Here is a 23,048-nt window from a genome sequence, read left to right as displayed (position 1 = left end):
TGCCCCATTCAATACACGAGCTGTGCTCTGTGTGATGCTTGATTGCTTTTATTGCATCTTGTTCGGATACTTCTAAACCATTCAACCTCGTGACGGTTCATTTCGTTGTCGCCGGTCGACTTCTCGTGTTCCTGTCATATCAGCTCAGACGACTTGCTGGCCTTGTCCTTTATTCTTTCCAACAACAACATCTATCTAATATTTCTGGTTGCGTGTCAAGGACCGGATCCTGTCAAGCAAAGCCTCGTTGTTATACATTTGCACAGCCAACCAACCCAACCCAACACAAGGCTAGACGTGAATCGACTCTGGTAGTCTCTTCCATCTTGGCCTTTTTATAACGACGACTTACTTCCCGCCATTGACACGATTGTTTTAAACCATTACGCCTTCATTCTGCTGCATATAATCTAATCCTTAGTATAACCTGGTCAATCTCTCTCAACATGTCTGCTGTTCAGCTCAAGTTCTCGCTGCGCACCTCCTCCAATGTCAAGACCGTCCATCTGGTCGGCTCCTGGGACAACTACTCTCGTCAGATTCCCCTTTCCCGGGATGATGTCAAGCCAGGCGCATGGACTGGCAAGTTCCGCTTCCAGACCTCCATGCTGAAGCTGGGTGGCCGCTACTGGTACTACGTATGTTGACTCGCCCGCTGACTCGAATGACCCGCAAGCTAACCCTGCCGCAGTACATCATGGATGGTTATCATGTCTCTCATGATCCCGCTGTCGAGTACACGGTCAAGCCCACCACCGGCCGCAAGTTGAACATCCTCGATGTTCCCGGTGGCAAGAAGTCTTCCCAGCCCGCCCCCAAGCACCACCGGGGCTCCACAGACTTCGTCAAGGGTCGTGCTCCTTCTCCGTCCAAGATCCACCACCCCAAGCCGTCCAAGCCCTATGCTTCCCGTCAAATCCGGGAGACGGACTTTGCTCCCACCATGGAAGACCTCACCATGCGGTTTGCCGACTCCCGTCTCTCGGACGAGTACTCGCTCTCCAACAGCCCGCCCAGCTCGGTTGGCTCATCCCTGTCGTCTCGCTCATCTGGCAGCACTTCCCCATCTTCCCTGTCGTCCATGAGTGACCCACCCACCCCGATCTGCCACTGCGAGCGCTACGGAATCACTCGCAAGGGCGACCGGGTCAAGCTCGACTGTGGCGGCAGCCGATGCGGCTATGTTACCGAGTCGTCTGAGGCTAGCTGCTCCGAGTCCGACAGTGACGAGGAGTACCGCCGTGCCCGCAGCGGTGTCCGCCGTCAAGGCATTGTGGTGCGCAGGTAAATCATAACAACTTGTTGGTGCTTTTACCCTGCTTTGATCATTTTTGAACACCCCTCATGGGAGTCGCTTCCCGCGTCGAAAGACCGAACACGCCGTGCATTGGATGTCCCTCCTCTTTGCATCAGAGGATAGTCACTCCTTTGGCAGTAACCTGCCGCGCCAATTGAAGTCGCTTAAGCATAAATGCTACGAAAGCAATAAAAAGAGAAAACCAAGAAAAAAAAATTGAACCGGCCATCTGGATCATGGCAATCTGCCATGAAGGAGCCAGATGCGCTACGCGGAGGAGATGAGGTAGTTGAATAGTTGGGAAGGAATATGGGAAAAAGACAAGGACCACTCTATACAAGGCACTGATGGTATAGCCAGGTGGATGAAGGATGAAATGAAATGAGCGACGTCGAGGTCATGTTAGCTACGTTGTTCACATAGGAAACGAATGATGAGTGATGACTTGCCTATCCCTAGCCTGTAGCCAACACATAACCACTATATTGCTTCCTATAATAGCTATCCACTAGTAGTATGTAGTCATAGTGGGATGCTCGGCAGCAATAGCCGGTAGAGAACTTCACCTCGTGGATGAAATCCGTCGGGAAGTCCAAGCTTTCCCCCGCAATCGGATATCCCGAGCACCGAGACCTACTTTAAAATCTGGGGCAGTCCTCTAGCTACATCTCTTGTCTCATACAACAATTAAACCATCACAATCTATATATACGAACAATAAAGACCGCCACCATGCCCCCACCCCCCCTCACCGTGCAATACAAAGAAGCCAACGGCAGTAAAATCACCACCGACATCTACCTCCCACCGGCACCCACCACAGTTAGTGAAAATGACACGCCAAAGAAATATCCCGTTTGTACGTCTATCCCTCCACTACAATATATATCAAGTACTGAAATTTTTCACAGTAATCAACATCCATGGCGGCGTCTTCATGCTCGGCCACTCACGCATGGTCTCCATGCCCCAAGTCGACGACTGCCTCGCCCGGAACTGGATCGTTGTGGTACCCAACCATCGTCTCTGTCCGCAGGTGAATATGCTCGAGGGGCCCATCACTGACATCCGCGACCTGTTGGCGTGGATCTACGATGGACAATTAGATGCGTTCCTTGCCGGCGCAGGTGCAGATGCAGCGCGCTATCGTGTCGATATGGATCGGGTTATGGCGTTTGGGACGTCATCGGGGGGTACATTAGCATTGTCATTGGTGAGTTTTCTCCTTCCCTTATCCTACTATACACACATCCAGAAATGCTAATAATCTATATCAGGGCTACTCCGTCCCCCGCCCTGTCGCTGCAATCCTCGACTTCTACGGCGCCGTACACTTCACCCATCCCTTCTGGACCCAACCTCTCCCTGACGTCCAACGCACCCTGCCCGCGCTGGACCCTGCATTCTTGCAGAAGATCTATGATGAATATCCCGTCCCTACGGACAGTTCTATCTCGCTGGAGGGCCAGACAGAGCTTTCTGGCGGTAGCAAGGCCAAGGGCCCGGATTTCTCCCGCCCCCGGGATGCATTCGCCCTGACGCAGGTGGCTAATGGGACGGTCTTGCAGGCTTGTTATCCTGATAGGGATGTGAGGGAGATCGATCCGGTGGTGCATGTGGCCAAGGGGTTTCCGCCGACGTTTATTGTGCATGGGGATTGTGATACGAAGGTTAGTATTGAGGTTAGTCGGGAGTTGTGGAGGGTGTTGAGGGAGAATGGGGTCGAGTGTGGGATGGTGGAGGTGCCCGGGGAGGATCATACGTTTGCGATGGGAATGCAGGTTGGGGGGAGGACGTGGGAGTTGCAGAGGGAGGGGTTTGAGTTTTTGGAGAGGGTTATTTCACGATAGTTAGGGGATGAAATGGTGAGTTTATTGTAATTAATTATGGTGGTGGTGGTGGTGGTGGTGGTAGGGGTTCATATAGATTTCCCATAAGAGTAAGAATTGAGACTAGTTCTTTTCCAATTAAGTCTTTTATAGCCGATTTGGTAGTTGGACAATCTCGGGGATTGTCCGAGGTTTGTTGCAGAGATTAGAGAGTAGGAGGATGTCTATCAACGCCGGATAATGATAAGCCAGGCTGCAACGTATGCAATACCCTGGGATGACCGGTGTCCGCGGGATCCAGACACTCTAGGCTGATGCCAATCTTAGGCAAGCATTTTAAATCCTCTCGTTAATGGCTAGTATGGTTCTTCAGCTGGTTTCAGGATATAGATAGCAGTAAGAGCAGTCTAGTCATATTTTAGTCCAAGTCTAATTCTATACACGTGGTCGTCGGCCTCGAGTAAATTGATGTGGATAGTCATATCGAGACCTAATGAGCTTACAGTAAAAGCTTGACTGTAGACGTGGATAGATTCATCAATCCATTTGTCATGATATTCTAACAGCTGCCTTTTCATTGGAAGTATTCCGAAATTTCCGACATTCCGAACAAGACAAACCCTGGAATCAATGAAGAAGAAGTTTGATCACTTTCTTGACTGGGAAAGTCGAAGGGGAATTGACTGGATGGTTGCCTGACGCGTCTGACTCAGGCCTCCACCACGGTGGATCTTTTGGTTAAGCCCTACTTTCCTAATCTGGACAAGTCACGGGGATTACTATTTTGGGGCAACGAGTCAACCAGTCAACCATCGCAACTGTGCTCGGGCCCCAAGCAACGAACAAGATGCCCACTTTTCCCCCCTCCATCGTCCGCGGTTGACTCGCTTCTCCTCCGTCCGGGCGTCTGTCCAGCTCATCCCAGTTTCAGCCCTACGGTGCCAGGGGCCAGTCCATCCTGGCTTTGAGTGGTTCATCCAAACCGGCCACTCCGTCCCCCGTTGCTTCTCAGCCTCAGCCTTCCTCCAATCCCCTCTTCCATCTCGGACAACTAACCACCTTCATCCACACTATGCTGGGCTAATTTCCTGGCTAAGGAATTTCCCTCAAATCACCGGCCGGGTCCCGCTGCAGCCTTACGGCTCCCAAGGTCCTCCCCGGAGAACCGCACCGACACTGAACTCGCTCCAGCGGCCCACGGCACGGAGAAGCAATTTCCAATAGCGAATCCTCTATAGCGGACCCAGCTGGATTTGCTTCCCCTCTTCCCTTTCTGCTACAGCCTCTACACGGGGCCAGCTCACCAATAATGTCCACCTGACTGGTCTTCTGCAGTCTGCATCCTCTGACTCCCATGCCTTTCAGGGGTCCCGGGGAGCCTTTAACGGCGCCCTTCTAGTGGGTAAACGGTGCCCGGCAACCCCTCAGAAAAGCAGGGAAAGCGTCGGAATCAGCTGTCATGGATGGGCGTGGCCTAGTTCTGCACTACTCGGCCTTCAGCCCGACAAGCGTCCCCCACTGATCGACTCCGGTTTGCCCTACGAGTATTGCGAAATCCGAAATAGACCAATCTGCTATGGGTTGACGTTTGCCCGGCAGGATGGGTCCTCCTCATTTCCCTCTTTTTTCCTATTCCCTCTTTTCTTTTTCCCCTCCATTCTCTCCTCTTCCTTGATTGTCTACATTTTTGCTTTCTCGGTGGCCCTTTCCGTCTCGCTCTCGCTTTCTCTCTCTTCCCTTCTCTTCCCCCTTTCCCCTTTCTCCCTCTTTACTCTTCCTTGTCGCTAGTCCTGTTCGTGATGGACCGAGTTCTTCCAGATTGTTCCCGAGCATAGAATTAAGGGTTCCTTTGGATTTCTTTTATGGATGCCTTGCATCGACCGTCTGCAGTCGCATTCAGCATCAAGGCGCCTTAGAATGACAAGCTCGCCAGTTCTAGTTCCTTGGTATTGTCGTCACTTGGAACTTGGTTTCTATCATGGTCCTGGGTCGCCTGAATGGTCGGTGTTTTTATAATTGATTCCATCCGCGATCCACTCCCCACCTCCATCGCACTCAACACTTTACGCCTCGACCCTTCAGTCATTCCTTGACCACCACCCTCAGACCTGTCTCATTACCACGCGGGACGTTTGATCTTTTCAATTTGTGTCTTTTTCCTTTCTTTTTATCTACCACCGAGACCAATCTCATCGGTCGACCACTACCACGACCACCACCTCATCATGTGTTATCTATTGGTGGAGCGATTTTCGGTGTGCAGATGTCTTTACTTTCAGCACGCGGTAGACCCGTGTGAAGCATACGGCCAGCGTGGCCATGTGGTGCAGGAAAAAATCGTCCTGGTCGGCTACACCTGTTCCCGACACTCATTGAGATGCAACGGAAACAACGCTCGAGACCCAACCCTGCCGGATTCAGGATACTCCAGCATCAAGGGTTAAACCCATCCACTCTGGGATAGCAAGAGGCAGCAGTCGCGGGACGTCTGCCTCAACCGTCGTTCGATTTTATTCCTGTTTGATGCATGCTCAGTTCGATTCGATTTTGGCCTGGCCGGTTCGCCAAAACTCTTGCTAGATATATGCTTTTGTTATTGTCAACGCTGTGGGGCTGCGCTCTCGTCACCGTTTTCTTTATAATGCTGTGTGTGCGCGTGTTCAGTCAGCCTGTTCTGCATAGCGTTGCGTTGTGTTGCGTCGCGTCGCAGAATCCCCAGTCACGATGAGACGAGAAACGTGCGACGATCGACTGGATGGAGAGTTTTGTCTTGTTAAACTATGGTAATAGAGGAGGATTTGATTGAGAAAAATGGGGGTCGTATCCGGGATACGCCAGTTGGGGGATACCAACATCTGTCTATGCATTATCTAGCTGGCCTACCTACATTCTTTATCATTAATCATCTACTTTTACAGTCATATGGCTATGTACTTGTGTATGGAATATGATCTGCCAATAGGAAGATTCTTCTATTAGATGAGAGCTAAAGTTAAGCCATGCTAAATGACTTGTCCATTCATACTACAGATCCCAAGAATCAAAATTGCGGTGACCAAGCGGATAAATTAGTTTTCGCGTACCCTACCAAGTCTCCACAGTCTATCTATTCATAGAACCAATGTCAGCAAGATGGGATCTGTACGGTAAGTAGGAGGCTCAATAGCCCCTAACGATAACTACCTACCTACTAGAACATGTCATCATGTATCCACAGCGGAAAGCAACAACACTTTCCAAAACCAGCATGAATGCTAATACCATAGTAGATCTCGCGTATGAGCATTCAAATGCCTCCCCCACCTGGGCTTAATTGAATTGATACTGATTGTAGATAAGCATGCTTAGAGACATAATGCAATTTAAGTCGAGTAGTAACTGAAGAACAGCACGGATCTTTCTTGTCTATAGTTCCATTTATTCTGTGACTACTACGTACGTACTGAGTTTAACCAAAGAATTTCTATATACGAAGTAGGTAAGAATATAATTGACGATTGTGTTATTCATATGTAGCTTTCTCTATATGTATGGATTGAATGGGAAAGTATGCAATGCATGCATGCATGCATGCATGTATTTATGTTATCGATTATCGATAGTATAAGCAAGTACGTACTGCTAGTAATATAAAGTGCGTGCATTCATTGCACCGTCGGTGAGGAATAGAACTTTTAGAATAATCATGGTGTAGTAGTATACTAATTCTTGGGTAGTAAGATCTATCGCTTTTTACCCTTTGGATATCATTAGTATCAACTGTTGTGCAGGGTGCTTTCTCTCCTACTGTTTCGTCCGTACAGTGTACCTATTGTATATGATATGTATCAGGGTGGAACGAGAGAAAGGGAGGGTGGGAATCTCAAACTCTAATTGGTCTTGAAAGAGAGCAACCAATCAACCAACACTGGAATAAGAAGTGTTATACTCATGCATGCTGCAAGCAGAGAGAACATAGTAGTATAGAAATACATTAATACAGCACAACTACTCCGTTCCTTTCCACTCCACTCCACTCCACTCCACACAAATACATCCGATGTATTAAGATTTGACTTTTGCTCCTTGGCTTAATTCCTCTTCATCATCAAGAAAATCTAAATCGATCCAAGAGCACCATAGCTCAATCCCTTCGCTAGACCGACCCGGAGAATACGGAGGATATCCTCGCCCGTTGCGTCCTCTGGTAGACCGGCACGCCAGTCCCAGCCGCGTTCGGTGGGGGTAGTTGGGGAGTCAGCGTCCGCGCGAGGGACGAGCACGCCGGAGCTGCCGACGGAACCGGAACCGGAGCGAGTGCGGGCGGATTCGATGATGTCGTTGCCGATAAGGGAGAAGGTGCTCGATGCTGTGAGGGATGAGACGGACTTTTTGAGCATGGCGCGGGGGGAGGGAGGGAGGACAGAGGAGTCGGAGGTGTGGGCGCGCTTGCTGGAGTGGTATTGGATGAGCGTGGAGCGGAAGCATTCTTCGCATTGGGCGTAGACGCGCGGAGTCACGGTCTGGAGGTCCTCGATGGCGGAGAGGATGGTGAATTGTTGGGAGACGGAGAGGAGGGGTGTGGATTCTGCCGAGCGGGTGGTTAGGATAAGATTCTTAAGAAGGGTACTAAGATAGGATCTTACGGCCAATAAAGGGCAGGGCTTCGCCAAGCAATGTCAACAGTCCATCGACTTGGACGACAGCATCACGATCGGGATCGTACAGACCACCGTAGATGCTGTCCGCCGCGCTGCCAATGACCGCCACCAAAGCCTGGGCCGCTGCTCGCCTTCTGGCTAGAGGCTTGAACCGAGGTCGCTGTCCTTCCTTGAGATTGATCGCCTCGTCGCGAATCTCGTAGAAGCGACGCAGAGTCGCATATCCACTGAAATAGTACTGGAGAATAGTCGCAGCCTCTTCATCCGTGTGCGCAATCGCCCCCAAGCCAAACTTGGGGTTCTTAATTAAAGCTTCAAGCTGCTCGTCCAGGTCGGAGGATTCAGGGAAGGCGCGGGACTGAACAAGACTGTATGAGATGAGCAGGTCAACGATAGACTTGACCTTGCGTCGGTCGTGTGCGCGAGCATAGCACAGAAGGGCAAGCCCATATTCCTGAGAGTTTGCGACGATATTATCACCATAGCGCTGAGCAGATTAGCTGACGTTTCACATAGTACCAGTAAGTGACCACCTACCTCAGCGACCTTCCTTCCATGTTGATCCAGATCCATTTCGCAGCACAGCTGCACCACTCTATCCACCTGCTCAACGCTGGTCAGGGGTATCTTTTCGAGCAGGTCGGCAACGCTCGTCTCCAGTTTCTCGCGGTCATCCAAGCGGCTGAGGATCTCGATGGCCATCTCCCATCCCTGTCGCACACCCGTTTCGCACTCCAAGGTGGTCCGCTCAGACAAGCCAGACGCATACTCGCTAATCACATCGTTCTTGTGAACACGTCGCGTAGGTGCATCACCAGCCTGTCCATAGGAAAGAACCATGAGGTCATTTTTGCTAAGGCCTGGCATAGATTTAGGACCAGCCCCAGCCTCTAGCCAGCCGCCAATAGACGCGAACTCAACCACGGCAGCCGCTACACACAGCGACCAGGTCTGAAGCAATTCTAGCACACCATCCACGTTGCCTTCAAAGACGGAAGCAAGTCCGACTTCAAGGCTGCTCATCGAGTTGACGCGGAAACCAGCATCCGCGGGCTCGGCGCTGGTTGCATGGCTGAAGGCCAGGTCAAGCCGACGGAGGTAGGCGTTCCGTATACTGCTGGGGGAGGCGTTGGGTCTGGACAATCTCGAAAACAAGTCGGCGCTGGAACCCTCCTCATCATCCTCTCCATCCCACCACACGGTCATCGCAATCGTGGCCTCAATCCAATCCTCCGCGTGGTCCATGACTACGCTCGTATCGCCGAGGATAATGCGGTACATGGACCGAAGGTTCTGGTAGATGGCCCACGGGACTTTGCTCTCGGCCATGCGTGCGTTCTGAGCAAAAGAGAACATCGGGGCAGCAGCCGTGGGCTTCAATCCAAAGTTGACTGCCTGGAAGCGGTTCTCCGCAGCCGGAGGCTCGGGAGACGCCTGTTCACTGCCTTCGGCAAACTCCTCCAAGTCTGTCACGGCGGCAATCACACGTTTTCTATACGTAGCCCACTCGGGGCCTCTAATGTCCCAATCCCCGTGCTGCACGCTGGGGCATGAGTCAAGGACCTGGAGGGCCCTGTTAACGCACCTCTGAATGTTCTGCAGCTGTGCGCCACGATAGCCTGACTGCGGCAATCCATCCTCCAAGGCGGACCGTGCATAGTTAAAATCAGCCGACCGCAAAAGGTCCGCAGCCTCGGAGAGATGGCCACGCAATACAGCAGCATTAATCAGTTCCCAAAAGTTTGGAGAAGCCGTAGGATTGGGCTCAATCTCTTTCAATGCTTGCAGCTCATCAGTAAGAGGCATATGGTTCTCATCAAGCCAGTCAAGAAGGAGCTTGGGTATGGGCGTAGGGGTATTTGTCCGAGCGGGGGCCAGTAATAAATTGCGCGCTGGAAATCCCAGGGGGCTTAGAAGGCTGGGCTTGGGTGCCAACTGAGGAGGGTGATGAAGCCGCAGCAGTAAGGATGCCAGGAAGCTTGCTTTCGCAATGTTCGAAGCATTGTCTCCTGGACCGATGCCGGTACCTGGACTTTGTCCAGCGCTATCCTGATTTGCGATTGCCTGCCACGTGTCCACGAGTCTGTCGCAAGAGTCCGACAGAGCAACCTCAAAGTCAGTGTTGTTGTAGTCAGACTTCTTCACTTCATCGTGCATGCGGCAAACTTCATCCTCAGTATGCATGATGAACTCGCTTGGCTCTTCCACGGCAGCCACGCGCGAACGCGAAGCGAAGTTGCGCACAATCGACGGCATCGCAGAGTCCTTCTTAGGCGACAGCTTGCCTTTCCGTATAGGTGACTGGTTTGCCCACTTTTCGTCGAGTTTTGGGCGTTTTGCTTGCGTGGTGGAATTTGAGTAGATCGACTTTCGTTGGCCGAGCGCGGCGGACGGCGCAGAGATAGAATCGCCAAGCTGGGAGTCCAGGAAGCTGAAACGAGACCCTGTGGCCTTTTCTGTAGTACCCAAGTCCATAGCGTTGTCGGTCTGTTCAGCTTGCTCCTCCGGCAGATCCTCCTCTTCACCCTCCGCATCTTGGTCGGTGGCATCATCATCCATCCGTGAATCCGCGAAGCCGTTAGAATTTCCAAAGCTAGTCGATTCTGCAAACCGGCTGCCATTTGTAATACTGAACAGCGATTGCGATTTCGCAAAGGACTTGGTTTGAGTGGTCTTCTTGCCTCGGGGGAGGGCAAAGTCGGTGGAAGCGATGGAGGAGCCGAAGATACTATCGTTGGGATTGATGTTCCCGGACTTGGTGAAGAGGGAGCCAGAGCTCATTTGGGAGCTGCCGAACATGCTGCTGGAGTGAGGATGGCCTTGCGGAGTGAAGGAATTGGATGCGGAGGGCGGAGCGCCTGCCGGCGTTTCTGACAGATTACTGAATACACTGCGGGAATGGCCGGGGGTTGACGGCGGACTGGACTCAAAAGAGGTTTTGAAAGACATGCTGCGACAAGCTATATCAATTGGTAAGAAGCTCGGAGATGAAAGAGGGAAGATGAACGCGAAGAGCGAGGAAGCATAGAGCTGCACCTCAATTCGGGGCGGTTGGACAGCGTAAGAGGAAGGGAATAGAGTTGCGCAATCAATTTAGTGAGGTCGGGTCATCGAACAAGAGCTGAGGAATCGCCAAGCAGCCGGGCAGAGCGAGAAAGAAGCAACACGCCCGTCCGAAGCTGCTGTGTTTCTGGAATCTGGGATTCTACTCTTTCGCCGGCCAACAATTAATTCTCCCGAAGTTCGAGACGCGCGCCGGGCGGTGAGCTACCAAGTCAGGTGATAATACATATATTCACGTGATTAGCATAGGTCAGATGATGTTACATGAGATTAAAGCCTGAGTCATCAACGCTACGCCCGATCGGGCCCGTCGTATCCGCTAAGTCATAACCAGCGATGATTGGCTGAGGTTATCCATGGATCGAGTGCCCGAAGGGATCAGAAAAGGAGAAAGCAGCATGGCTGTGATGCACAGCCTGATGATCGTCAAAGGGTCTCGTATCGGCATGAGCCGCAGCAGAGCGCCTTGTCCGACACAAGGCTCGGATGCAAGATATAAGAACCATGGAATGGCGTCGATTCCATGAATCTGGGATTCAGTTCTCAGAGCCACCGTCTAACAAACTACTACTGTCCTGCTACGCAGATGGCTACTTACGAACCTTCTCTGGTCCCCAATGACCCAACCTTGGTCGGTTCTCGGCTCTCCGACTATGAGGGATCTGTTGACGAGAAGCTTCCAAGCGAGCAAAGCGCTTCGCACGTCTATCAGATCCATAACACGCTGTTCCGAAACCATTACAATGTGTCCACCGCCCAAGGGAAGCAGCTCTACCGGGTGGAGAACTCCTCCTGCAGGCCCAAGAAGCCAGACCTTACCTTCCATGCAGGGTCCGACGAGAACGGCCCGACCGTGGCAGTCTGCAAATTCCTACACTTTTCAAGACATCTCAAGGTCGGTCTGGGCGATCCCAACGATATCAATGGTATTACATACGAGGATCTGCTGGCGCAAGACCACCGACACGCCAAGTATTGTTGGCAGATGACGATGCAGACTGCCCAGGGCCCCGAACGGCACTCATTCCTCTGCACCCGGACACACTCGGTTGGGGTTAAAGAGGACCGCAAGACGAACAGCTTGAGCAATCGCAACTTCAAACTCGTTGATGAGCAGACCGGTAAAGTTGTGGGTGTATTTACCAACGCTGTTTGGAAGAACAAGGAGACAGGCAGGCTTCTGATGTTTGTGGATTATGGGCAGGACTTCGACCTTATGGCACTAGTCACAGTGCTAGCCTTGTACGAGAAAGCCCGGCGACGCAGGGACGCTGCTGCTGCTAGTGGTAGTTAAGAGGAGAAAGGATTCTCTGACATGGTTGTTCTGCGGTTCCTTTATGCGATACGAGATACCAAATTGACTTTTCTGAATTCTGGTTTATGTTCTATCATAATATCAATAAGCACAAAGATTTGGTGCTGAGGACCCTGTTGATGACGTAAGACGAGCTTGGCTCCAAAGAAAGAACGAAATACTTCAGCCTTAACATTTCTGTCTTACCCCCGCCATAATCTTCGGGATAGCGGGTCTAAGCGACGGCTTCATGCGAAAGAATCTAACCGTGGGTTCCAAGTTCCACGACTCTAGCATGGCCAGCAGTAGCTCCTTCACCACGTTCAATGGCACTTAGAAGACCCCATCGCAAATCGCGCCACGGCTGCTTGCAATGCAAGCGAAGGCGGGTGAAGGTACTCTCCTATTTCCGCAATCTTGTGGAATACTCACTGCATATCGTCTTCCTTACTGACGATACCAGTGTGATGAATTACGACCCTCTTGTTCAAATTGCTCAAAACGTCTGGCAACCTGCGAGTATGACTCTAGCGCATCACTGTTATGGACAAATGAAGAACCCCCTTCTCGCATACGGCCCAAGAAGTCCAGCCCAGCAGGGGCTTCCCAGCCTGACTCTTCTGCGGCTACGACTGCCAACTCCCTCAGCATCCTGGGAAGATGGGGTGATGCATTTGCCGCCTCGCAAGCAGTCCCCAGCTTGAACATCACTGACTTGGAGCTGATGATGCAATGGTGCAACTCAACGCACAAAAGTGTGTCTCGAGGCGAACACACGGACCACATTTGGCGCTTTCGCGCTTCAGAGGAAGCAATTACGCATCCTTTCCTAATGCACGGGCTACTCGCGCTGTCTTCCCTGCATATTGCACGAACAAGGCATGATACCCAGCAGCGTCCGATTTATCTCAGCACTGCCGTTGCACATCAGGCTCAAGCACTGGCCTTATTCCGCGAGAGGCTAAGCGATATCAACTCAGCTAATGCAAGGGCTATGTTTGCATTTGCCAGTGTTGTGGTCTATTATACTTTTGGCTTACCTCACGCACCCGAGTCTAGCGATCCATGGGCAAACGTGGATGACCTACTTCAGATATTCACGCTCGCGCGTGGGGTCCAACAGATATTGAAGCAAGCTACTTCGGTCATAAAGAATGATGAATGGAGCATAATCTTCAAGGTGGAAGACTTGAATGAGGATTACTTGAGAGACGCACAGTCAAGCCTGGAGCGGTTGTATGAGGTGAACAACGCTTGCGGGGCTCAAGACGACACCCATGACACAGCTGCTTACGAAAATGCACTTGACCGTCTGGCAGAAATGCTGGCTGAGGCGCGTACTGGTATGCCCTCTGTGTCGACTTCCAGCCGATGGGCAATCAGGCAATTGCCTGAATTCATGGAACTCTTGCGGGAGCGCAAACCGCTGGCTTTGGTAATACTAGCGTATCATTGCGTTGTATTCCATAATCTGAGGGATGCATGGTACATGGGTGATCGGGGAAGCAGAGTGGCGCGAGCATTATGGGAACTTCTGGACGATGAATGGAGGCCACTGATTGAGAGTCATATGCTGGAAATATTCGGGGAGACACACCCAGTCAATACGCCTGATACAGCTGGGATAGGACAGCAGGAGATCGATTCGTGATTCAATCCATTCAATAAACATTTACAAGCCACGACAGCCCCACCTATACAGAGACATACTTCTCTGCTTTCCATTCCCCTTCTCAGTCTTGATGCTCCAGCGCCCAAGAAACCATTTTATCTCGCTTGGATGGAAGGTTGCGAAAACGATTTACACGGACAGCATCAACAGTCTGTCTAGCACATTACACAACACCATCCAAGCGCAGAGTGCACTCACCCGACGCTTGCATCAAGAAGCTACGCGCATCTCCTGCAACGAGAATCTTGGTCATCCAGCCGACCCGGATGACTGCCAACTCTCCCCCTTCACGAGGGCTACAATCTGACCCAGTTCCATGTATATGCTCGCAGCGAAGAGGGCCGACGCGACCAGCACCAGGGTGCTCTGCATGACGTACGGACCAATAGTTCAAAGGGGGGTCGGAGATGCCGACATCGCGCCGCCGATGTATCCTATTGGCTCGACTAGTTGGTCAGCTAGTGCAAGTTCACGTTGAAGGATTGACATACAGTATCCTCCGATAACGAAAGGGATAGAGTCCGTGTTTGGAACAGACCATAAGTATGAATGAGGGTGCCCAACACAAAGAGATTTGCGAATACAATCGCTGCAGGCATTGATGGGTTGTTTCGATAAACTATCCGGCCGCTATGGTGTCGGGAGACATTATGTTGGATGGTAGGAGTAAGACTAAACATATAGTCATTTGACTGAGAAACATGTGCTTGACGGACATAACGACTCGTCAGTTGAAATAAGACTCCTAAATCTATAGCGACTTGCCTTTCATCGCCACCTGTATAAAATCTTTTAATTTGAGGCTTCACGATCTGCAGACTCGTATATCTCGTACCTCTTTCCCGATTGGGAAGGTACCCTCATCCTACGGCGGAATCAGACCGAGCATATCAGAAGTAAAGACTAAGTAGTACTCTTTTAGATCTCTCGATAAGAACTGGCAGAGAAAAATTCTCTCTTTATTAAATCTCTCTTAAATCTCTTCATTTCATAAGCACTACACTATCTATCAAGAGATTCACTCCTCTACAACCCCATTACCACACCCACCCTAATACAAACTCCCCAAATCTATACTCAAGAGTAAACTACAACCGACTCCCCCTCTCCTCCCCATTAACCAGCACATACCTAAACCTCGCTCTCCCCGCCTCCATATCCCTCAATGCCTCATTAACCTCCTCCATCCTCCTAGTCTCCACCCACGGCCTAACCCCCTTCTCCGCCGCAACCTCCAACATACACCTAATATCCTCACGACTCCCAATATTCGACCCGGTCACATTAACCCCCTTCCCAATCAACTCAAACGCCCTCATCCTGGGCAACGGCTTCTCCGGCGCACCCACCAACACAAACGTCCCGCCGGCCTTCAACAACCTCAAATACTTCCCAAGGGGCATATCATCGCCATCCACCGTACACAGAATCAAATCCACCGATCGACTCCACTTCTTCTCCCACCCTTTCTCCTCCCCCGTCGCAATAAACTCATCAGCCCCTAATCCCCTCACAGCATCCTCTCGCTTCCCTTTACTCCTCGATATCCCAATAACCCGCTCACACCCCAACGCCTTCGCAAACATAATTCCCAAATGCCCCAGTCCACCGATCCCCACCACCGCTACCGTCTTCCCCTTCCCACTATCCGCCCCATCACCGAGATACTTCCTCAACGGCGCAAACACCGTCGTCCCCGCACACAGCAACGGCGCCGCAACCTCACTCTCTAATCTCTCTGGAATCCGAAATGCGAATGCCGCGGGCCCGCGCCATTTCCGCGCGAATCCCCCGTACGCGATAACGTCGCTTCGCTTTCCTGTCTCGTTGTCCCAGTATCGGCTGTTATATGTGCCCGTGATGCGCGGACAGTAGTTCTCTTTCCCCGCGACGCATTCCTCGCATGAGGGCTGTAGGCATGAGAAGGTTTGGGCGCCGATGCCGACTCGGTCGCCGATGCGTAGTGGTGTCGTGTTGGGGTAGGTGGGGATGGATGAGCCGATGCGTGTCACGATACCGATGATTTCGTGGCCCACGATGCAGGGGTAGGTCGTTGTGTTGGGACCCCAGCCGGAGCGGAGTGTGTGGAGGTCGGTGCCGCAGATGCCGCAGTGGGTTATGTTGATTTCGATGTCCGTGGGAGTGAAGGGTTTCGGGGTGTACGGGGCGTAGGTCAGGGGTGTGGTGGGGGAATTGGAGAGGTAGCCGTGGAAGTGTTCGGGGGGTTGGGATGGTGGCATTTTGTTGTGTGGGTTGGATTGTGTGGTGATTGTGTGGTGGTTGTGGTTGTAAGTGTGAAGGTGGTGGTGAGTGCGGAGAAGAAGGTGATATAAAGGAGAGAATGCGGAGAAGTGCCGAGGTCCGTTGATTAAGTTGGTTGATTGGAACAGCCGAATGTGGAATGTCCGAGTTGTGGGGATCTACAACACGTGGTTGGTGGCTACTTTAGATAGTACCTCGGAGTATTCAACTTATTGTTTGGATGATGTATGTTCAAAGGTAGGTTGAATTGTGTAAAAATGTAGTAAACTATAAATGTTGCTCACATACGTGGCAGGTATCATAAACTCTCCACAGGCATCTATCTATACACCCCTCTCCTGACACCACTTCTCTACCTCCTTCGCCAACTTCTCCCGCTGATCCCGCACCATCTCCATCATCGGCTCAACCTGCTTCGCATACGCATCGTAGCCCTTCTGTCCGTCCGGTCCAAGGCCATCCCCCTTCTGAGGCGCCAGATACGTGTCGTAGACCGAAATCATCAAGTCCATCACAGCAGACAGCTGGTTGGGGAGCCACTGTAGTCCGTTAGTCACTCTGCTACTACATTGACCACCAAAGGGCTCGCATAGACTTACAGTGACAATAGGGCTTCCGCCAGTAGCAGTAGGGTGCGGCGTGCGGCGAATAATGTACTCGCGGGCAAACAGCCAGTGTCGCCAGCGGAAGCTGCGCACATGGTTGAGAGTCTTCAGGAGAAGAATCGCCGTCTCGGTATCTGCCAGCGCAAAGTTGCGCACCCCGACCTCTTCCGACTTAGAGTTGATGTGCGCGAGGAACTCGCGGTGGGGAAGCGGACGGTAGGCGCGGAATTCATGCAGTACCTTTGTGAGCGGGTTGGAGGGCATGGGGATCTGGCAGAGGTGGTCGAGCAGTGGGATCTATGCAAAAATATTAGTTGGAGTTGCTTATAACGTTATAGGTATGGGTGCATACCATGCTGTCGTTTGCGCCACTCTCTCCGCGGAAGAAAAGAGGCTTGTTGTCGAGTACCCCGTCGTAGACGACTCCGTTGGGGAACATGGACTGAGAAGTGATTCCGAAGATGAAGACGCGGAAGGAGAGGTAGTCCTGGGGCTTGGAGTTGGCCCACATGTCTGTAATTGTTAGCTGGAGTGTACTGGTACAAGTAGGAAGCATATGCATACCCTCCATGGCTGCTTCGATCTTTTCCATCGACTCCAGGATCTCGCGGAACCCGTCGTTGACTACTGAGCGGGGTCCACCCTGCTCAACTGTGTCGACAACCTTGACAGCTCCGCTGATCAGGCCGCTCGAGTACTTGACCATGTCCACATGGGTCAGGATGAAGCCTGCCTCGGAGCTCTTGGGGTCGAGGCCGTTCTCAAAGGCGCGGACCAATCTGAGGTTAGGGTAGACCAGGCCCTTGGATGGCTCGGCCAAGGTGTAGTTGAAAAGGGAGTATGCAGCTGCATAGGACAAGAAGGGAGGAATGTCCAAACTGTATCATGTTAGTAAATTGGTCAAGATACTATAAGTCATGTAGGGTAGACATACAGCTGAGAACAACGGTACATGGGACGAGCTACAGTCTTGGGCAGCAGGTCCCGTCCTAACCCATAGCCACTCTCAGGGTCCTTGCACCAGTTCTCCCAGCATGGCTCAAGGATATAAGCCGAAGCGAGGAACGAATAGTCCCGGAACAGAGCAGCAATCATGTACAGGTCCGGCAACCCCTCAGGGGTGACCTGCTTGTCGATCTCATCCGTCAAGTCAGGCAGCTCAGCCAGGACAGCAGGGCCCAGCTCATACTTGGCAAGCAGACCTGGAGAGCCATCTTCCTTGAGTACTGGCATCCGCTCAAGCAGGGACATCAGGGGTTGGAAGACATCAGGCAGCTTGGTAGGGGCAGTGAGGTAGGGGAGGAAGCCAGTGGAGGTGGTGATAGTGAAGGGGTCCAAGGACCGTGGCACAGTGGAAGGGTCATCATGAATGTGAGGAAAGCGATCCACAGTGCTGTTGGGCAAGGGGACTCTAGAGGGAGACATGGTGTGGAGGTAATGTAGTATAGAAGTCTATCCGAGATGTAAGGCAAATGGATGATGATGTGATGACGATGAGAGTATAGGGTTGGTAGAGACCCAAAGTCAAAGAAAGAAGAAGATAAGAAAAACGGGAAATTTCCCACTGGGAATGTTTGCGGATACTGGAGGATCTGGGAAGGAGAGCTTGGGAGTCAGAATTGGGCGGGAAAGCAGGCGATTCTTATAATACTCAGAGGCCGGTATCAATTCCGGCCTCAAAGGCACCATTACGAAAGAGGCAGGAAAACTGCGTGGGGACCTCAGACTCGTTCGCGATAACGTAGCATCATATATGATGGACCATACTACGTGATATATTGGGGTTCTGCGATGATTCTACGCAGAAACAACACCCCTTACAGGCATGTCTGGCCATCAGATGCACGTCCATCGACTCTATACAAACTCTTGGCAAATAAGGGCACGCCAGAATCACGGGGACGCGCTATTCCCGATTGAGCGGGGTATAGCAGCTGCACCCTGTGCTCGTTCCGAGGTCTAGCCGCCTGGTGGCGGCCATAAAGGTGTTGGTATATAATTACAGGCTCCTGATAATAGGATAGGCCTTTTACTACTCTCAAAAATACTTCTAACGCAGCCATAACTGCCCCAAAGCGTCGCTGTCTACATTATGGACTGCTTTATACTTCACCAAATGCCAAGGCTTTATGTCACATGGCCCCCAGCATGATTGGCCAACATCCTTGGATCGCGGCCGAATAGGCTTTCCTAGTTGCATGAGGCCGGAATTGGGCCGGCCTCCGATGATAGCCGGCCTTCTTTTATGTCGGTCAGCTATCGCTCCTATCTCGGAGTCCGCCGGCACGTGTCACCGTGCCATTCTTGGCTGATAAGGATGTTACAACAATGCCAAATATCAGCGTGTCTGAGACTGACATATATTTCTACTAAAGCAATACAGAATGAACTTCTGTTCATGCATAGCGGTGCTTCTTATACCGCTGCCATATAGCCGTCGCATTGCCTTCTTTCAGCAGTTGTGGCGCTGAACAGCCAATCTCTTAGCACGGCAGTCGACCAAAGACAGACTGGATCAATAGTATACAGAGGTGGGTATGGATATTGATCTCTAATGTACATTTTGGGTATATTCTACAAGCATACAGCCATCACATGCCAAATGGACATCTATACCTGCTCTCTCGTCAGGGAGGGTTTCGCCTCTAAGCATCAAGGGCATGAACATACCAGACAAAGTCTATGAATCGTAAAGAACCGCTCGGGCGTGTATCATGATGTTTGCCCTTGATTCGACTTCCCTCCGCTTGGCTCGTCAACGCTGGGCGAGACCTTCTGTAGCTTCCGGTACTCTTCTTCCAACGCCCTTTGCATCTCGAACTCGGCCTGTCGTTCCCTGCGGATACGCTGTTTCTCCATGTCTAGCTCGACCGCCTTGTGCATGCCCTAGATACGAAACAAGCATTAATCACTGCAATTGTCCTGGCCATAAAGCACCGGTGACCTACAATTTTCTCTTGTTCCTGTGCCCAGTGCACAAAGTAGATGATCCCCGCCGTACCGAGACCAGTCGCGGCCAGTGTCAATTTGGAAGCACGAGACATCTTGCCTTAAATGCAACTTGTAAATTGCGCGACAATTAATAAGAAGCAGTAAATGAATGAACGGTTGAATGCGCGAGTGGCATCATGTCCAAATCTGCATCGGATTATCGGTGATATCAGTGATGGCGGTGTCAGGTGGCAGAATCCCGACCGCCTAAGGGGTCATTCGTGGCGTCGGGGAGATCGAACGGCGCATCACAAGCTCACGACTCCACCTCTGTATACTCCTATATTCTCCGACTCTTTCGTTCTCATAAGCGCCTCTTCTGAGAAATAATACTGCAAAGATGGTGAGGAGAATGTGTCGCTCGACTTGGAAAATTGTTATACTGACTCTTTCGGATAGTCCGCTCAGAACTCCGCAGGCATTCAGACCCTCCTCGATGTAGGTCGCATTTGATTGAAGTGGGTGGGGTATAGTGGTTGACCATTTCTATTTCAGGCCGAGAGGGAGGCTCAGAAGATCGTCCAACAAGGTTAGTTTACACTGTGTTTGAAAGAATACCGCACCATTAATCAGTGCTGACGTGTCGCATTATCCAGCCAGAGAATGTATGTCATCAGACACCCGATAACCACAACATCCCGATTAATGTTCTTGTAGACCGCACGAAGCGCATAAGGGAGGCAAAGTCCGAAGCACAGAAGGAGATTGAGGAGTACAGAAAGCAAAAGGAGGAGGAGTTCAAGAAGTTCGAGGCTGAGGTATGAATGACAATCTGTCCTGCGGGGTTGAAGTTGGGAGATGCGACATCTGGACGAATGCGAAGGTTGACAATACTGTTTCTAGCACTCGAGCGGATACAAGAAGGCCGAGGAGGATGCGAACAAGGAAGCCGAGGTGAAGCTCCAGGAAATCAAGGATGCTGGCAACGAGAGAGGTGGAAAGGTTATCGAGACTCTTATCCATGCGCTGGTCGATGTGAAGCCCGAGCCGTCCGAGAAGATCGTGATCAAGGCATAGAGGAATGATGCCGTTTGTCATTGCGGCAGCATGAGGGGTTCTTGTTTGTCATTTGCTTTCAGCCTGTGAATATAGTTCTGGCCCGCTGTTTGAGCATTACATAAATTATGTTGTATCCTGTCTGAAGCTGGCAAGAGTCAACTTGAAGTTGTCTTGATTTCTCGATGCTGTTATAAGGCTGTTGCAAGTCAACATATAAGACCTTTAAAGCACAACCCAGCATACTAGTGTTGCGCTTATGTACACCACTAATAGTAAACTAAAAGAGAAAGGCTAGCTCGTTGATAGCATGCATGCCTTTATTGCCAGTCACAAGCTGTGGATACAGTACGTAGACGTTGTCAGTGCCATGGTGTTGCGGCCTAAGGCATGAAGTGCCCAGTAACTGTTGCGTCATCAGGAACACCAGGCTGCCCCATATGTATACATTGCTTTCAAGCCCCTCTTCAGCATCACACAATTAGTGAGAGGAATCATAAGATGAGACATGCCATTGCCGTGTCCAACGGCGTAAGAAGCATCAAATTTCATTCGCTCTCTGTCCGCTACTCGGCCCTGAGATGTCTTCATTCCTCTGCGCGTAGGCACAGTCCACAACATCCCAACAGCCCCGACGCTCTCGATCCGCGCCTGGAAGACCTGGGGAACGTTATCAGAGATGAATATGCGATAATCAGGGAGAACTACAGTAAGCATGGGCCATGCAAAGACCTTATCATCGGTGTCGAGCTACTGATACTCCGTTAACAGATGCCCCAAAACATGCAGTTGTTCTCGCGCATGGCCTGCTTGGATTCGCCGAGCTGCGTCTTGCTGGACGTTATCTTCCTGGAGTTCAATATTGGCGTGGTATAAAGGAAGCTTTATCGATGCAAGGTGTTCGGGTTATCACTGCCACAGTGCCTCCCTCCGCATCCATCGAAACGCGTGCTGAAGAATTAGCGAGAGATATCGCTGCCGGTGCACCCGGAGAACATGTAAACATTATTGCGTAAGTTTCTACCTCAGATGTTATGATGTTGTCTTGTCTGACATGGAACAGTCATAGCATGGTAAGCGCAACATCTACCCGCCATTACGGGAGCTGTTGTTGACACTTCCCTTAGGGGTAAGAACCAGAAAAGTCTACCCTTCAATAGCGGATGTTAATCAGTGCTCAAGCGGGCTTGACTCTCGATATATGATCACTCATTTGAAGCCGACTGATTTCAAGGTAAAATCGTTGACCACGATTGCGACTCCCCATAGAGGTATGTGATGTCTCAATATTCGCAGAACATTTACTCAACGTTTCTAGGCTCTGCTGTTGCAGACTTCGCCCTCAAGCAGATTGGCGGTTAGTATGCACATCGCTTCTATAAATACTATCTAATATGGTCTTAGATGACCGCCTGGCCCAGCTGTACTATGCTCTAGACCGGCTAAAGGTAGAAACGGGCGCATTCGCCCAATTAACCCGTGACTATATGACGAACACCTTCAACCCCGCAACGCCAGACATTGAAGACGTCCGGTAGGTCCCCACTGGCCGAAGATGGTGCCGTCATCAGCATGGCTGAGTTATGCAGATACTTTTCGTATGGGGCGGCAATGCAGCCAAGTTTCTGGTCCGTCTTCCGTCTATCCCATCGTCTTCTGGATCAAATAGAAGGGTACAATGATGGGCTTGTCAGCGTTGCCAGCAGCAAGTGGGGAGCATACAAGGGCACCCTGGAGGGCGTCAGCCACCTGGACTTAATCAACTGGAGCAATCGACTCAAGTGGCTGGCCGGAGAAATTACAGGCAACAGACAGAGGTTCGCCAATAGACTTCTGAACGCAATTCATTGGACATGCGAGTGCCCCTGCTGACATTGGCTGTTTTTTGTGTCGTATAGGTTCAACGCCATTGCATTTTACCTTGATATTGCAGGTAAGGCGCGAAATTGTCTCGGCAGCGCATCGGTTGATAACCATGGCTAATGAATCTAGACATGCTCGCTAAGGAAGGACTCTGACGACCCACCCCACTGCAGTCAAATTGGAAATCTTGGTGCCTAGAAGTGTACTTGTAATTCGAAGTATAGATCACTTGGCGATACCCAATTAATTCATACCGTCAGTTCTTTGATATCCATTGCCATGGCTCTGCTAGCGTCCGTGACGTGGCGGTGCAACGGGAGGGGAAATCCATAACTGACCATAGAGTTGTGTTCGGAGTGGCTGAGCAGAACCCCGGCTGTGACGCGAATCGGAGGCCAGCAAAAACCAGCCCTGCGAGAGGATCGCCATTCAGTCTGGCTCTCTCCCCGTCAGACACTGTCAGACTGAAAAGGCCCAGAATGGGTCGCACCCACCGTATGATTGAAAAATCAGGTCAATGAACTCCACCGATTGCT

The 23,048-nt window shown here is 51.2% G+C and overlaps 11 protein-coding genes across 11 annotated transcripts; 6 read left to right on the top strand and 5 right to left on the bottom strand.

Annotated features, from left to right (window-relative positions):
- Positions 1 to 54: 54 nt before the first annotated feature.
- esdC (GTP-binding protein EsdC) lies at positions 55 to 1,520 on the top strand. The gene is made up of 2 exons (XM_025701797.1): positions 55 to 638; positions 692 to 1,520. Exons 1-2 carry the CDS (start codon positions 447 to 449, stop codon positions 1,286 to 1,288), a joined length of 789 nt encoding a protein of 262 aa, XP_025557882.1. The 5' UTR covers positions 55 to 446; the 3' UTR covers positions 1,289 to 1,520.
- A 479-nt stretch (positions 1,521 to 1,999) lies between these two features.
- Positions 2,000 to 3,147, top strand: BO88DRAFT_447279 (uncharacterized protein; the record flags this gene model as incomplete). The annotated part of the gene is made up of 3 exons (XM_025710349.1): positions 2,000 to 2,156; positions 2,209 to 2,510; positions 2,575 to 3,147. The coding sequence occupies exons 1-3, from the start codon at positions 2,030 to 2,032 to the stop codon at positions 3,145 to 3,147; spliced, it is 1,002 nt and encodes a 333-aa protein (XP_025557881.1). The 5' UTR covers positions 2,000 to 2,029.
- Positions 3,148 to 5,351: 2,204 nt separating this feature from the next.
- On the top strand, positions 5,352 to 5,513 carry BO88DRAFT_295774 (uncharacterized protein; the record flags this gene model as incomplete). The annotated part of the gene is made up of 1 exon (XM_025702396.1): positions 5,352 to 5,513. A coding segment is annotated over one exon (162 nt), but the record flags the coding sequence as incomplete, so codon positions are not given.
- Positions 5,514 to 7,106: 1,593 nt separating this feature from the next.
- Positions 7,107 to 10,975, bottom strand: BO88DRAFT_398089 (putative nuclear pore complex subunit Nup85). Its single transcript, XM_025705307.1, has 3 exons — positions 8,304 to 10,975; positions 7,752 to 8,253; positions 7,107 to 7,693 (listed from the first exon to the last, which is right to left on the bottom strand). The coding sequence occupies exons 1-3, from the start codon at positions 10,713 to 10,715 to the stop codon at positions 7,224 to 7,226; spliced, it is 3,384 nt and encodes a 1,127-aa protein (XP_025557879.1). The 5' UTR covers positions 10,716 to 10,975; the 3' UTR covers positions 7,107 to 7,223.
- A 440-nt stretch (positions 10,976 to 11,415) lies between these two features.
- Positions 11,416 to 13,774, top strand: BO88DRAFT_351833 (uncharacterized protein; the record flags this gene model as incomplete). Its single annotated transcript, XM_025703551.1, has 3 exons — positions 11,416 to 12,115; positions 12,234 to 12,268; positions 12,587 to 13,774. 3 exons carry the CDS (start codon positions 11,416 to 11,418, stop codon positions 13,772 to 13,774), a joined length of 1,923 nt encoding a protein of 640 aa, XP_025557878.1.
- A 217-nt stretch (positions 13,775 to 13,991) lies between these two features.
- On the bottom strand, positions 13,992 to 14,727 carry BO88DRAFT_475064 (uncharacterized protein). The gene has a single exon (XM_025711854.1). The coding sequence runs from the start codon at positions 14,473 to 14,475 to the stop codon at positions 14,254 to 14,256; it is 222 nt and encodes a 73-aa protein (XP_025557877.1). The 5' UTR covers positions 14,476 to 14,727; the 3' UTR covers positions 13,992 to 14,253.
- Positions 14,728 to 14,859: 132 nt separating this feature from the next.
- On the bottom strand, positions 14,860 to 16,075 carry BO88DRAFT_408755 (NAD(P)-dependent alcohol dehydrogenase). The gene has a single exon (XM_025707791.1). It carries the CDS (start codon positions 16,033 to 16,035, stop codon positions 14,884 to 14,886), a length of 1,152 nt encoding a protein of 383 aa, XP_025557876.1. The 5' UTR covers positions 16,036 to 16,075; the 3' UTR covers positions 14,860 to 14,883.
- Positions 16,076 to 16,380: 305 nt separating this feature from the next.
- BO88DRAFT_419782 (indoleamine 2,3-dioxygenase family protein) lies at positions 16,381 to 18,087 on the bottom strand (the record flags this gene model as incomplete). Its single annotated transcript, XM_025708407.1, has 4 exons — positions 16,381 to 16,596; positions 16,657 to 16,959; positions 17,015 to 17,540; positions 17,597 to 18,087. The coding sequence occupies 4 exons, from the start codon at positions 18,085 to 18,087 to the stop codon at positions 16,381 to 16,383; spliced, it is 1,536 nt and encodes a 511-aa protein (XP_025557875.1).
- Positions 18,088 to 19,029: 942 nt separating this feature from the next.
- On the bottom strand, positions 19,030 to 19,773 carry BO88DRAFT_408753 (protein PET117). Its single transcript, XM_025707790.1, has 3 exons — positions 19,611 to 19,773; positions 19,333 to 19,548; positions 19,030 to 19,278 (listed from the first exon to the last, which is right to left on the bottom strand). The coding sequence occupies exons 1-2, from the start codon at positions 19,704 to 19,706 to the stop codon at positions 19,375 to 19,377; spliced, it is 270 nt and encodes an 89-aa protein (XP_025557874.1). The 5' UTR covers positions 19,707 to 19,773; the 3' UTR covers positions 19,030 to 19,278; positions 19,333 to 19,374.
- Positions 19,774 to 20,052: 279 nt separating this feature from the next.
- On the top strand, positions 20,053 to 20,936 carry BO88DRAFT_398073 (uncharacterized protein; the record flags this gene model as incomplete). The annotated part of the gene is made up of 5 exons (XM_025705306.1): positions 20,053 to 20,091; positions 20,127 to 20,182; positions 20,227 to 20,258; positions 20,311 to 20,411; positions 20,497 to 20,936. Coding segments are annotated over 5 exons (402 nt in total), but the record flags the coding sequence as incomplete, so codon positions are not given.
- Positions 20,937 to 21,125: 189 nt separating this feature from the next.
- Positions 21,126 to 22,747, top strand: BO88DRAFT_408749 (triglyceride lipase). Its single transcript, XM_025707789.1, has 9 exons — positions 21,126 to 21,358; positions 21,421 to 21,661; positions 21,713 to 21,722; positions 21,830 to 21,920; positions 21,968 to 22,006; positions 22,054 to 22,183; positions 22,239 to 22,466; positions 22,548 to 22,582; positions 22,642 to 22,747. The coding sequence occupies exons 1-9, from the start codon at positions 21,151 to 21,153 to the stop codon at positions 22,665 to 22,667; spliced, it is 1,008 nt and encodes a 335-aa protein (XP_025557872.1). The 5' UTR covers positions 21,126 to 21,150; the 3' UTR covers positions 22,668 to 22,747.
- The last annotated feature ends 301 nt before the right edge of the window (positions 22,748 to 23,048 follow it).

This window comes from Aspergillus vadensis (genome assembly GCF_003184925.1).
Source record: "Aspergillus vadensis CBS 113365 unplaced genomic scaffold BO88scaffold_33, whole genome shotgun sequence".
NCBI classification, from domain to species: Eukaryota; Fungi; Ascomycota; class Eurotiomycetes; order Eurotiales; family Aspergillaceae; genus Aspergillus; species Aspergillus vadensis.
This window is presented reverse-complemented; position numbering and strand designations above follow the sequence as displayed.

Bases quoted from the DNA above. Each gene is read 5' to 3' on its own strand.
- BO88DRAFT_398089 (XM_025705307.1), bottom strand. From the start codon at position 10,715: ATGTCTTTCAAAACCTCTTTTGAGTCCAGTCCGCCGTCAACCCCCGGC. The intron at 8,254-8,303 runs GTAGGTGGTCAC...TAATCTGCTCAG, and splicing joins ATGGAAGGAAGGTCGCTGAG to CGCTATGGTGATAATATCGT. The intron at 7,694-7,751 runs GTAAGATCCTAT...CCCGCTCGGCAG, and splicing joins AGCCCTGCCCTTTATTGGCC to AATCCACACCCCTCCTCTCC.
- BO88DRAFT_475064 (XM_025711854.1), bottom strand. From the start codon at position 14,475: ATGTTTAGTCTTACTCCTACCATCCAACATAATGTCTCCCGACACCAT.
- BO88DRAFT_408749 (XM_025707789.1), top strand. From the start codon at position 21,151: ATGAGACATGCCATTGCCGTGTCCAACGGCGTAAGAAGCATCAAATTT. The intron at 21,359-21,420 runs GTAAGCATGGGC...CTCCGTTAACAG, and splicing joins GATAATCAGGGAGAACTACA to ATGCCCCAAAACATGCAGTT. The intron at 22,467-22,547 runs GTTCGCCAATAG...TGTGTCGTATAG, and splicing joins ATTACAGGCAACAGACAGAG to GTTCAACGCCATTGCATTTT.
- BO88DRAFT_408755 (XM_025707791.1), bottom strand. From the start codon at position 16,035: ATGCCACCATCCCAACCCCCCGAACACTTCCACGGCTACCTCTCCAAT.
- BO88DRAFT_408753 (XM_025707790.1), bottom strand. From the start codon at position 19,706: ATGTCTCGTGCTTCCAAATTGACACTGGCCGCGACTGGTCTCGGTACG. The intron at 19,549-19,610 runs GTAGGTCACCGG...TTTCGTATCTAG, and splicing joins CACAGGAACAAGAGAAAATT to GGCATGCACAAGGCGGTCGA.
- esdC (XM_025701797.1), top strand. From the start codon at position 447: ATGTCTGCTGTTCAGCTCAAGTTCTCGCTGCGCACCTCCTCCAATGTC. The intron at 639-691 runs GTATGTTGACTC...ACCCTGCCGCAG, and splicing joins GTGGCCGCTACTGGTACTAC to TACATCATGGATGGTTATCA.